Raw genomic sequence first — 12,559 nt, 5'->3', positions numbered from 1 at the left:
CCTCAGGCTACACCTCTTTTTTGACTTCAGACTTTTGATAGAATCTAGTGTTCCCATCATTATAACATAATAGCCAACACTTCCTGGTATACCAGAATTCTAAATTCCTTTTTAGATCTCCAGTCCTTTTCAAAATGGTATCTTTTGTTTCATAGTCTTATGGACTACACAGCAAGTTGATAATATAATGTATACTAAAGTCTTAATGGAAAATAGTGTAGTGTTTCTCACAAAATGATTCGTAAATTCACTCCATCATGATCAGAGACACTTGTTAAATATGCAAAATCTGAACCAGGAATTGGGAATTAGAATCTTCAACAGAGGACTGAAACTGACATTTTAAAAAACACCTCATTTACAAAACAGAAACAGACTCATTGACATCGAAAACAAATTTATGGTTGCCGAATGGGAAACGGGGGTGGAGGGATAAATTAGGAGTTTGGGATTAGGAGATACAAGCTACTATATATACAACAGATAAACAAGGTCCTACTGTATAGCACAAGGAACTATATTCAATAGCTTATAATATAACCTCTAATAAAAAAATATATATGTATAACTGAATCACTATGCTGTACACCAGAAACTAACACAACATTGTAAATCAACTATACTTCAATTAAAAAAAATACATTGGATTATATGGGGGGTTTATAACTTAAAAAAAAAAAAACCCACCTCCACATGACTCTATTGCATATCAAACTTTAAGAGCTAAAGGCTTAGCTGCACTGTCTTCCTAGATAACATATTTGGATTCTTACAGTGACTTTTCAGAAAGTGAAGATTTTTTGTGTGTGGTAACAATGACATGTAGAAAGAAACTCTGAGCATAATGGCCCAGAATTTGAATAGCTGTTTGTTTGTTTGTTTTAGGCAAAGCATCTAATCCTTAGTTATTTAGTTTATGAATGGTAACAATAATAAATTAGTTAATGCCTAAAGCATCAAGATGTTCAATACCTATAATTGACTACCATACTGTTTAAAAATTGTAAACTGACAAAAACCTGCCATTTTCACTGAAAAGAACAATCAAGTAGGTGACAAAATCAAAACTAAGAAGGCAAATGGATAAACATTTAACTAAAGTTGCAATACTGATTTGCTTTTGTCTCTAACCTTCAAACTTTTGGGGACATTATTTACTGTAATTTGTTCAACTGCCTCTCCAGTCCAATTACAATTCTGTCCCAGTAACACATCCACACACATCTTTCCTTCAGCCACATTACCATTTTGCTGTTCCTGGACATATTCTTATTCTTTATATCCTATAACTGAAATTTTTTCTCTTTGTCTAGAATGTAGTTTACTCTAAAACTCCTTGACAAAACATACCACTTACAAAGTCCTCTCACATCCCACTATTACCAAAACATTCTCTGGATCTATTTCACCTCATGTGGAGTAAGCTCCCCATTTCACGTATTTCTATAGCTTATTTATGGTAGGTTGATTTTTAACATATTTTAGTAGGTAGAGCAAAACTATTTTATGTTATATGCCAACATCTAACAATTAGCAATAACTAAATTGGGTAATGTGGAAGGGGAGATGGGAAAAAATGGTCTGTCCTGTTTATGGCCGTTAGGGCCAAGAGCGAGAATTGACTACTGATGTCTGTTATACCAGTGGGAGCTGAGAAAGGCGATTAGTGCTAGCTTTTATACAGAACACTTTACACCTAGAGGGATCAAAGCCAATTAAAATTCAGCACACCATAATATGGCAGCAACTTTTTGTTTAAACTCAAATTATAAACCTATTGCCAGATATTCAATGATGTTTGTGATCAAAAGGTATTTGAATTGTTTGTGTTATGGTTATACCATAAAAGTGGTTAACTCACTTCTCTCAGGCCTTCATTCTTTTAGTCCAGGACATTCAAGTGGATTTTTGAAAGATCATTTCATGAAGAGAAATAAAATGTTCAAGAGACTCTGATGGTCTTCACAGAGCTATTCTCATGTTAGATATACTTAGGATTACATAGGTTAAATAAGCAAAGAGAATTAGAAAGTTATTTTCTCTTTGTTTTCCTAGATATGGGCTCTTCAGCAAAAACCATCTGCAAAGAAGCAAGTAACCACTGCTTGACAAAGCATTAGCAGTACTAGGAGTTTGGTTTCTTATTCAGTAGCACAGGAGGAGTAAAACCAAGGAGACAGCAAGACAGATATTACATGTTAATACAAAATGTCTCAAGGGGTTAAAGAAATTGGGGACTAAAGTATGAAATTTTATGGAAATCTCTGGACGACTTGTTACAAGGATGGAGATTCTTTACCCAGATTTCTGCCAAACAAATATACTTCTGTGAAGACAGTGATGCCTGGATTTTAGATTTTCCATTTTTCTGTTTTATATTATGTATAATTTCATATACTTAACCATATAGAAAATATTAGATAAACTTCCATCGAGATTGAACAAAACAAGTACACATTTCATCACAAAACTTTAACACTGCCAAACCAAGACAAACATCCAGGAAGCAAACATCTTTTGAATTCTAAGTCAGTACTAAGTGTGAACTCTGTTCCCAATACACAATTTAAAAATGAACCAGGCTGTCACATAGTTTCTTTACAGATAAACAGGATACTTGGGTGAAAAATAGCAAACTGTTGATAGCAATCAGTACTACAAAATGAGATGAGTTTCCTGTAGATTCCAGGTGTCTTCATGATTGAAATAAATGACTCCTTAAAAAATAACACAAAATAAATTAAATTAAATTTATACAGAGAAAATGATGCCTGACTTCACATTTTAGAATATATGTAACTGCACATATATTCAAAAAAATATTTAATGCTCAGGATAGCTAGGAAGAAAAAACAAAACACAACATCAAACAGCTCTATAACCTAAGTTTCCAAACTGAAATTAAGTATTATTACATGTCTAATGGACAAAATTGTTTTATTGAAAAGCCATTTAACACAGATAGTTCCTTTACATTGCACTCTAGTTGTTGGGAACTAAGTTTCTAGAGATAGAGGAAATCTGTATCTCTGTATCTCAAAGGCCAGAATAATTTCATTCATTACTGGAAGAGTGATATCAACATTAGTTGTGAGGGCTATGGATGGAGGGACCCATTTCTCTCTAGCAGCACCTGGATTTCTGAGGAGAGATCTCTGTGACTGGGGAGAGGAAGAGAAAGGGAAAGGAAGCTGACAAGAAAATCAAAGTGCCATGTCTTCTGCAGTCTGCTTTGAGACTTCAGCACAGGATCCACTCATGAACGTCTGGGTGGGCCCCACTTGAAGATCCCCCTCCTGGCCCTGTGGACACCCCCAAGACCCCAGATGCTGAATCCACACCCCTCCTAACTCTGTGGTTGATTCCTTGTGCCCACTCCAGAGGGCTTCCCCAAGAGCCAGCTCCTACAGGAGAAACCACAAACCTGTGCCACTTTCTGCAATAAAAAAGGTTTCTTATAGATCCAAAGTAAAAAAAAAAAGCCTAATTAAGGAAGCTGTCTGCTATTTCAAATGCAAAAGCAGAAACACATATCCTCAAACGCCATGAAAAGTCAAAGAAATATGCTATCATAAAGAGAAAATGATAGCGCTCCAGCAACTAAATTCAAAGACACAGAATATTGTAATCTATGAACATATACTATGTTCTAAGTGCTGCTTGGCCACTTGCATTTACTTATGATGTTCCTTCTGCTTAGTGCTCATGATTATCCTTGGTGCTGCCAAAACATTTCAATTCTTAGTCCTAAACAATGACAAACAGTTTTTGTTAGCATTAGTTTTTCACAGATTTTTCTTTTCTGCCTCCAAATTTAAACTCAGATTGTCTTTATCATTTTTTTTAATTCTCAGAACTTTATATTCAGTACAAAGCTAACATTCAAATAATTTTATTTGTTTGAAATTGAACTCAAGAGGCAGCTCTTAGGGAAGTCTTCCCTAAAATAATCCAATGAACATTTACTAACTACTTTTAAATTTGAAGACATTGGAGTGTGTTCATTTGTGGATGCAAAGATATATACGTTCTTGTAGAGAGGAATTACAGAGAGCAAATGGTTAATGACAGAATCTATATCTGAAAAAAAAGGCCTGATATCCATATATTGGATAATGCAGTCACTCTCACTTCCTCCAGCTAATCTACATTCCCTGCCAGTTTTATGTATGTCTGTATATATGCATGTGTGTGTATGTATGTATGCACACACACACACACACACAAATGTTCAATATTTTATGACTGAATTCCTCAACTAAATTTACCATTTCTTTCTTTTTCCCCTTATTTCTTTCTCATGTTGAAAATGGCACACTGGAACAAAGCTAGATGTTTTAGTCATCATCTAGAGTTTTCAAACAAGAAACCAGCACGTTATAACCCCAGAGTCTATTATCTTCATGGAGTAACTAAATGAAACAACCACAGAAAATGCTAAACTTCAGAAACAAATTACTTCAAATTCCTTTTTTATTTCTAGAATATCTAGCCAGGGTAATGTGAGCCTCACATATTTGGAGACTGTGGACAGGCTTGTCCCTAAAGAGAAGTATTTTCTCTCTAAGACACATGAAAAGTGTAACTTCTTGTCTACTAAGTTATATACAGAATGAAAATTTAATATACCTAATTTTAAAACGAGTATTTTAATTAATAAAATTGTCACACTTACTGTTTATGATTGGTTAAGATTAGGCCCAAAGGTTTTACAATACAATTTCATAACATGGAGACTCTATAGGATATTTTAAACAAACTCATTCATTCTTCCATAAAAATAAACCCCATTTTGATTACTCCAACTCATGTTTGTTCATCCTATGATTTTTTATAGTACATAAAAACAAATATTTGTGTACTAGGTTATACATATGTATTTTATGGTCTATTCCTTTTAAAATGTTTCTTGTGATAATCTCTTATTTCCAATAATTCTGTCACCTTCTGAAAGCATGTCTAGATTTTCCCCTTCATTTTTCTATCCTCAAACATGATTTTAGGTACGCAGTAATCAACTCATTTAAATAAGTATCAACACTTTCACATGGGTATAATCACTATAAAATGCATGATGAAATGAATTATGCATACCTTGCATAGGTGTACTTGCTAAAGTCCATCTGACAACTGAAAATTAAGAAATGCATTTGAATATGACATCTAATATCTAATTTTTGTATAATGCAGAGCTCCATGAAGATTAACCAGTTTTTTAATAAATATTTCAACAGTTATACAATTCAATTTAACAACATAGATAGAGGAATTTACACCCTCCCAAAACAACAGCTTAAAAGGCTTCAAAACAAACATAAAATATGTTGATTCCTGAGACTCCAGTTCTCAGACTTAATGCCTAGGTTATTGAGGATTTCAAGAGCAAAGTGTATCAAAACTCAAACACTAAATTCCTCAGAGCCCAATGTTCACAGTATCAAAAGGGTCATTTAAACACTAGGCTGGAAATAATAATTAAATTAGGTTATTTAATTTCACACTGTTTGTAGTTCAAAATATACACTTACTTGGCCCAAAGAGGAGACATAAGAATTGTAATATAAGAAGTTACATAATTCTAGAAGACAGGAATGGATGTGTTAAGTACAGAAAGATTCTAAAATGGTTAAGACAGTTTTCTTTTCATGATGGAGTAGAATATGTGAAGTGAACTTAGTTTTATAAATTTAAACATTGTAAAGATAGAATGAGAGAGATTAGCTTTGCTGAAATAATCCAGAAGTTAACAAAAGAAATAAACAAATCCACTATCATATGGAGACTTGAACACACCTCTCTCAGAAGATACTCAAAAAACAAAAAAATTAAGTATATAGAAGATATAAAGTAAAAAAAAATAACAAGCATAATCCAATAAACATACAGAAAACATTACACATGGCAATTCTAAAACAGACATTCTTTTAAAATCCATATGAAAAAGTTTACAAAAAAAAAAAAGGAATAAAACCACTCATTCAAGGTTACAGCTGTTTCCCTCACCAAATTTCAAAGTTTTTTTTATTACATTGATGACATTTTCTGACCAAACTAGAATAAACAGAAAGGTTATCTTCTCACAAACATAGAGTAAAAAATTTCAAATTTATTTTTCTAAGAAACTCATGAATCACAGAAATAATTTTAATAAAAAATTCTATAAATCGAATGACTGAGAAATGACTAACAGAAAATCAGAAGAAATTTATAGCCTTAAACATTCATTTGCGAAAACAAAGATGCAAATATACAAGTATATTATCTGATAAAAATAGTTTACCAAAAGACCAGACCAAAACAAAACATATTCTCCACCTAAAAGCATAAGGTAGAAAATGATCCAGAAATGATTACTAATTAATGAATCAGAACAAACATACACGGCAGATCACAAAAGCCAATTTTTTAATATTTGAATATTTGAAAATGAACGAAAATCTGAAAGGATGGATCAAAGTAAAAATTTGGTGAAGCACAAAAAAATTATCAGGAACACATTAGGTCATCCTAAAACAGGCGGCAGATTTAGGTAAAAAAGATGACAACTTTATACCAATAAACTTAAAAAACTGGATATGAAAAATTACTAGAAAAAGTTGACAATACCAAGAAAATATGAAACTGAAACTAAAAAAACATAAATAAAATGTTTACCATAAAAGAAAGTATTTTTAAAAAGGAAAATATTATTCTTACAGAGAATAGAAAGAAAATTTTCCTATTCGTTTCACAAAGTAAGCTTAATCTTCACTTTAGGTTATCAAACAGACTTCTAGTCAAGACAGACTAATAGAGTGTTGATTGTACTGAATCACTGCCTAGTCCCCAGTCCCCTCCCCACCCCTACCCTCCACTCTTCACTGGTTTGTGCCCCTCCTTTGAAAAAAGGAAGAAAAAAAACCATCTCTGGCTGGCAGCAGGGCCTTTTCAGCAGTCTCTGTAGAATCATAACCCAGGTTTTTGTGCAAGAGATCACAAGTTCCCAGGAGTAGTTTCCCTTCTTGCACATATCTACCTTGCACAACTAACAATGAACTGGTATAGCTTTTAGGGGAGCCTAAGAGAGAGCCAAGAACAGCTGGAAGCTGAAGTCCAGCTTCTATTTAAAAGTAAGTTCCAAGTTCCAAATCCTGAGCTTGTAATTCAAGACAATTGTGGCCAATGTGAGGCTCCAGCCACATGGACAATTCAGGGGATTTAAACATAACAGATACTCAAGCCTCCCCTACTCTTTGGCCTCAGTGTGGACTGACGCATTCCACACTCCTTGAAAAAAATTTGGTTCCCAGCAGTTTTGCAGACCTCTGCTTTTGATTACTGCACGTTTGCCCAATCTCTTTCTCCTGTCCCCTGGCTTTGAGTATCTCAGGATATTATCATTCACCCCTAGCTTGGTGGGCTCCATATAAGTATCTTCTCTTCCTTCCCATAAGCCACTATGTGTGCAAAGATAGGGAAACTCCATACCATCCCAACCCATACCCCAGTCTCCCTTAATGGACACTTATTTTCTGGGACAGATATATGTATATATATTCTTGCTCTCCTTTCTGTTGCAGGCATTTTGGGGTATATGAGACTAGAAAAAAACAAACAAACAAAACAGACTGTAGGGATAAGGGAAGGAAAAATGGGGGACTGCGCATGTGGGTTGCTAGAAGGCTACAGAAGGGACCATGTGGGAGGAGGAGGATGGGCAGATTGAGGAAGCCTCTCTAAGAATTTGTATGTCCCTTGTGGAGAATATATACTCAATCCTCTCTGAGCCCCTCATTCAATAATGATGCAGGACCTCAAAGACTTCTGATACCTATCCTATTTCATATCTTAAAAATGGGGCCAACACATTTAAAAGGACAATTTGAGAGAAAACTAGAGAAAACTCAGAAAAGCAGAGCAAACCATCAGAGTGTACAAGGATCTCAATCTTCACCTGAGAGAAGGCATCCCAGTCTGAGGCAGAACAGGGAACACTGTCTCTTGAAACTCTCTTGACCAATAACAAAAGGTTCCAGTGTCTTTCTCATAGAGATATTGAGGTCCTTCTCGCACAGGAAGGTCATTTTCTTATAAGGAAAAGGAGTTTTCCACTCTCTGAGAACTGTCACTGATCTCTCTCTCTTACACAGCAGTTCCCACACTCCCAATTAGGGATGCAATCTCTTTCTCAAACAGTGCCCCACCACTGTCCACACACCCAGCAACAGACACTCAGGGGAACGGAGACTGAAAGCAACAGACACAAACACAAGAAGAAATACTAACTCAAATAGAAATACTAACTCACATAGACACAGGACAATTAGAAATACTAACTCATATAGACACAAGGCAATACAGACAGATGGGGTCTCTATATTCTCTCACTATTGCTCTGTATCTTCTTATTCTGTTTTAGATTGCTACCCTATTTTAACACACTCTGAAATCATCCTATTGACCATTTCTCTTGTTCATTTTCATTATGTTCCACATGGCCAGGGACTGGTCAGATAAACCCCCTGCTGTAGCTCCCATTCACAGCAAGGCACCTGGCACAAAACAGGCACCTGGCAAATAAACATTTGGATCAGTAATTAAAATTATTTTCCCATATCTAACCACCTGCATAAAGCATTCACCTTCTCCTTAAATTAAGCTCAGCATGTTTGTGTCATATCGATTTGGGCAAGCAACCCCTTGGGCCCCAGGTCAGGGCCTCCTCCCCCCTACACCCTCTGTATTCACACCAGTCCCAGTGCCTATGGTGTTGCTGGCCTTTGAGTGCGACTCTTCTCATCAACCTATGAAGGTAAACAGACAAACACGCAGCTGAGAGAGTTCTAGGGCTTTTAATCAACAGAATCCAGAGTCTGCTCCAATCTGAAATGTAATAAAAAATGAGACTGCCCTCAAGGAATTTAAGTCCATCCTGCAATGTGGGTGGGGCCTGACAGCTGGGAAAGAGGAAGACACATTAGCCCAGGGTAGGATGGGCAAGGGGATAATGTACTAAACTTCAACCATAAGATAAACTCCTTGCTCCTTCCCACATCTCATCCCCTACATGAACAGTGGAGCTCAGAAGCAGAGACAGGTAGACCAGAGGCCCTCCCTCCTGCCGTACCTGCAGTCCAAGGACACCATGGTCTGAGCTGGAGTCTGATCTGTTCTAGGATCCTTCCCCATGTTGTTGTTCCCCAGGAAGCCATGGCAAGCTCGCACCTCCAGCAGGCTGTGGGCCGTCAGCCTTGGGGAGACACAGTATGGACAGTGGGTAAGGCCTATCTCTCAGCTTTTCTCTCTGGCTCCCTGCCCATCTGTTCCATCTCTCATTCACCTTGGATGACACATCTCTGTCTCTCCCCATGGTGTCCCGAGTGTTCTGCTTCTGGGGCTGGGTCAGCTGCTGGGGCTTATCCTTAGGAAGATCCAGCTTTTGTGGTATCTCTGCCTCTGCCCCGGGGAACAGCAGCTTACCCTGTAGGGTGTATAGCAGCTGGAGGAAGGTCTGGTGCCTGGAAGGAGGAGGTGGGTGTGAAGAAAGGGAACTCACCTGGACCACCCCTGGTCTACAGCCCATGCTCCCAGCCTCACCTCTGCAGCTTGTCCTGCTCTTGTCCTGCCTGCTGTTTAAGAGTTCCAAGTTCCTGATACAGTCGATCAAGCTCCTGCTTAGTTCCTTTCTGACGCTCCCTCACCTCTGCAGAAACCTCTGCCAGATGCTGCAGACGCTTCTCCTACCAGGAATGGAAATGTAGACATGGTTCCTCAGATGCTGAGGTCTTAGAGTCATTCCCCCAACTCCTCCAGCTTAGACCTAGCTGGGGGTTCAGAGCCTCAGATGGAAAGAGGGGCCTTACTCACTTTAGGCAGGACAAGGGGCCTAGAGAAAAGGGTCTGAATGAATTATTTCAGCATGAGACATTCTGGAGGGAAGAGGCATAAAGATGATGATAATACTTACTTAGTCTGTTATGTGCCAGGCACTATTTTAAGCACTCCCAGTACTAATTACTTAATCATCATAACAACTCTATATGGTAGATGCTACTATTTCCTCCATTTCACAGATGAAGAAACAGAAGCACAGAAAGTTAGATGACTGCCCAAGATCATACAGTGGTTAAGTGGTGATGCTGAGATTCAAGTCTGTGTTGGCACCCATACTATAATGCCTCACAGGATGAAACAGGATGAAGGTTTTCCAGGCAGAGGACTTGGTCCATGCAATGGCATAGTGGTGGGAAAAGATATTTTCCTAGGGGAATGGACATACCTGTTGCAGCTGCCACTCCTTCTGGGCTATTCTGAGCTTTTCCATGGCCATTTGCTTCTGCAGGTAAGCAAAAGGATGGGAACAAAGAGAAGAGTGTATTTTTATGGCTGGATTTTAAAAGACAGCCAGTGGGTCCAACCCAGCATGCTCACCCTTTTCCTCCTCCTCTGTCTGCCTTTCCCTCCCCCTATCCTGGGTTCACCTTGGCCTGGAGTTGTTGAAGGGCCTCCTGGAGCTGTGCCTGCTTCCTTCGGGCCTCCTCCACCTTGGGCAGTGCCTGGGTTAGGGCACTTGTGATGGCTTCCATGTGCTCTTGGTAGGTAGCCTTCAGCTCTTTCCATTGCTCTTTGGCTTCAATTGCCTTCTGCCCTGAGAAGAGCCACATAGAATGAGGGTATAAGTGAGCCTGGCCTATCTACCTGCAACACTGGAGCCTCAGTCTTCCCATCAGCCAAATAGCTGACCTGACTTATGTTCCCCTTTCTTCTTCACTCAGGGCAGCCCCAATCCCAACCCCCTGCCTACTCACGGCTCGTGTCTTCAGAAGCCAAGGGGTCCAGGCCCTGGGCAGTGTTCTTCTGAACCAAGAAGTTCTGCAGGAAGTCTACTACTTGAAGCTGGCTGCAGAGGAGCTTGTCTTTCTTCCGGGAGTCCTGTTTAGAGGGTAGAGGCAGGGAACATTCTTACCTCCTTGCACTATCATTGCTGCCCAGTTTTGCAATAGGAGGAAACAGGAGCAGTCCCTGGTTTCTGAAAGGCTGGCTTCTATCTTGCACATACCATCACAAACTCAGCCAGGATATGAGCAGGCAGTTCTGTCTCCTCCTGCAGACCAATAGGCTCCAGGATGTCTGCCACCTTGGCCAGGGCCCTGAAGGGGCAAGAAAACAGGGAAAACTGAAGGCCCCTGGGGTGCTAGTTCTACAGAACTTGTGTGCACATGCACATATGTGAATATTTATATTAATGCTGAATCTTGCCCTGACTAGTATCTGCAAACAGGCTTGAAGGGCCATCTAGGCCCAGGAATGGTGAGTGTACGAAGGACATACGGAGATAAGTGCCCTGAGGAAAACAGGCAAAGCAAGGGGAGGGCCATCTAGGCCCAGGAATGGTGAGTGCACGGAGGACAGACGGAGATAAGTGCCCTGAGGAAAACAGGCAAAGCAAGGGGAGTAAGGAATGTTAGGACGGAGCTGTGATTTTAAATAGGGAAATGTTTCACTGAAGAGAAACCGTCTAAGTTTCTGAAAGCAGTCAGGGAGATATACAGAGAATGGAGGAGCCCTCCACGAAGAGGACACAAGCCTTGGGGCGGGCGGGGTCTCAGAATACTTAAGGAGGGGCTCAGGACAGGGCACTGGATGTCTTGGTCTAGGCTCTCCAGAGATCTTCCTTGTTAGGGGCTGGAGCGGTCCTTTAGGAGGCAGGAATGAGGATGAAATGACCCACTGAGAGAGTGTGTTGGGACATCACGGCAGAGTCGTACCCCAACAGCTGTAAAGAATAGATGGGTATCAAGGAATTTACGTGGGGGCGCGCAAGGTCCGCCCTATCTCGTCCCCGGCTGTCACCTGGCGGCGGAGACTTACTCTAGGGCTGCAGTCTCCGCCTCGGTCTCCGCCGCCTCCATCTTTCCCCGGCCGCGCTTCAGTTCTACTTTCTGTCCACTTTGGATGCCCCACAGCCTGCGCGCCGAAGCAAGCGATTGGATATCCGGTCAGTGGGCGGGAATAAAGGACCATCGTAAGCTCTCATTGGTAGGCGCAGATTCGCTCGTTGGCGCGCAGCTGTTTGGCGCAGGCGCAGTTGCTGCTGAGCGCGGCGTGAGCTCAGAAGTTCTACGCCTGCGCAGTAGCCCTTGGGCCGTGCTGAAGGCTGGAGGTGCGGCTTGAGTTCGCTCCGCGGCGCGCGTCCCAGTTCTCCTCAGACTAAGCGAAAGAGGGAGGAGCGTTGTGCTGTTTGACTTTTCGGGGCAACTCTCGGCATTACCTTAAAAAAAAAAATTCTGCTGCTGTAGAAGGAGAACACTGGGTCTTTCTTTCAAGTTGCTTGACGTCAGTAACGAGTAACAGTGATCTTAGAGACCCAGAGAGCGAATGATAGCTCAAAAAGCATACTGCATTTAAACGGTTTTCCAGGATGCGGTGCAGGGAGAGAAAACCTAAGCAGAGTCCAGAGGATTACCTGCGTTGACAGGACGGAGCTGGAGTTCTGGGGGAGACCAAGGCAGGTAACGTTCTCTAGAGAGTGTAGGAGAAAGGAGAAGGTTGCTCAGAGAGAGAACTCGGAGTTCTGCAG

At 40.1% G+C, this 12,559-nt stretch overlaps 1 protein-coding gene across 4 annotated transcripts; it reads right to left on the bottom strand.

Moving 5' to 3' along the window:
- Positions 1–380: 380 nt before the first annotated feature.
- On the bottom strand, positions 381–11,934 carry ZWINT (ZW10 interacting kinetochore protein). 4 transcript variants are annotated; one of them, XR_010381950.1, is made up of 10 exons: positions 11,851–11,934; positions 11,039–11,129; positions 10,788–10,911; positions 10,461–10,627; positions 10,259–10,315; positions 9,577–9,719; positions 9,320–9,497; positions 9,107–9,229; positions 5,095–5,130; positions 381–2,717 (listed from the first exon to the last, which is right to left on the bottom strand). XR_010381950.1 is itself a non-coding variant. In XM_010975498.3 (9 exons), exons 1-8 carry the CDS (start codon positions 11,889–11,891, stop codon positions 9,152–9,154), a joined length of 879 nt encoding a protein of 292 aa, XP_010973800.1. In that variant the 5' UTR covers positions 11,892–11,934; the 3' UTR covers positions 381–2,717; positions 9,107–9,151. The 4 variants fall into 4 exon arrangements, 3 of the variants coding, with proteins under 3 accessions (XP_010973800.1, XP_064344242.1, XP_010973798.1); XM_010975498.3 differs by lacking the exon at positions 5,095–5,130; XM_064488172.1 differs by lacking the exons at positions 381–2,717; positions 5,095–5,130 and adding an exon at positions 6,874–8,936.
- Positions 11,935–12,559: the final 625 nt, after the last annotated feature.

Source organism: Camelus dromedarius, chromosome 8 (genome assembly GCF_036321535.1).
Source record: "Camelus dromedarius isolate mCamDro1 chromosome 8, mCamDro1.pat, whole genome shotgun sequence".
Taxonomy (NCBI): Eukaryota; Metazoa; Chordata; class Mammalia; order Artiodactyla; family Camelidae; genus Camelus; species Camelus dromedarius.
This window is presented reverse-complemented; position numbering and strand designations above follow the sequence as displayed.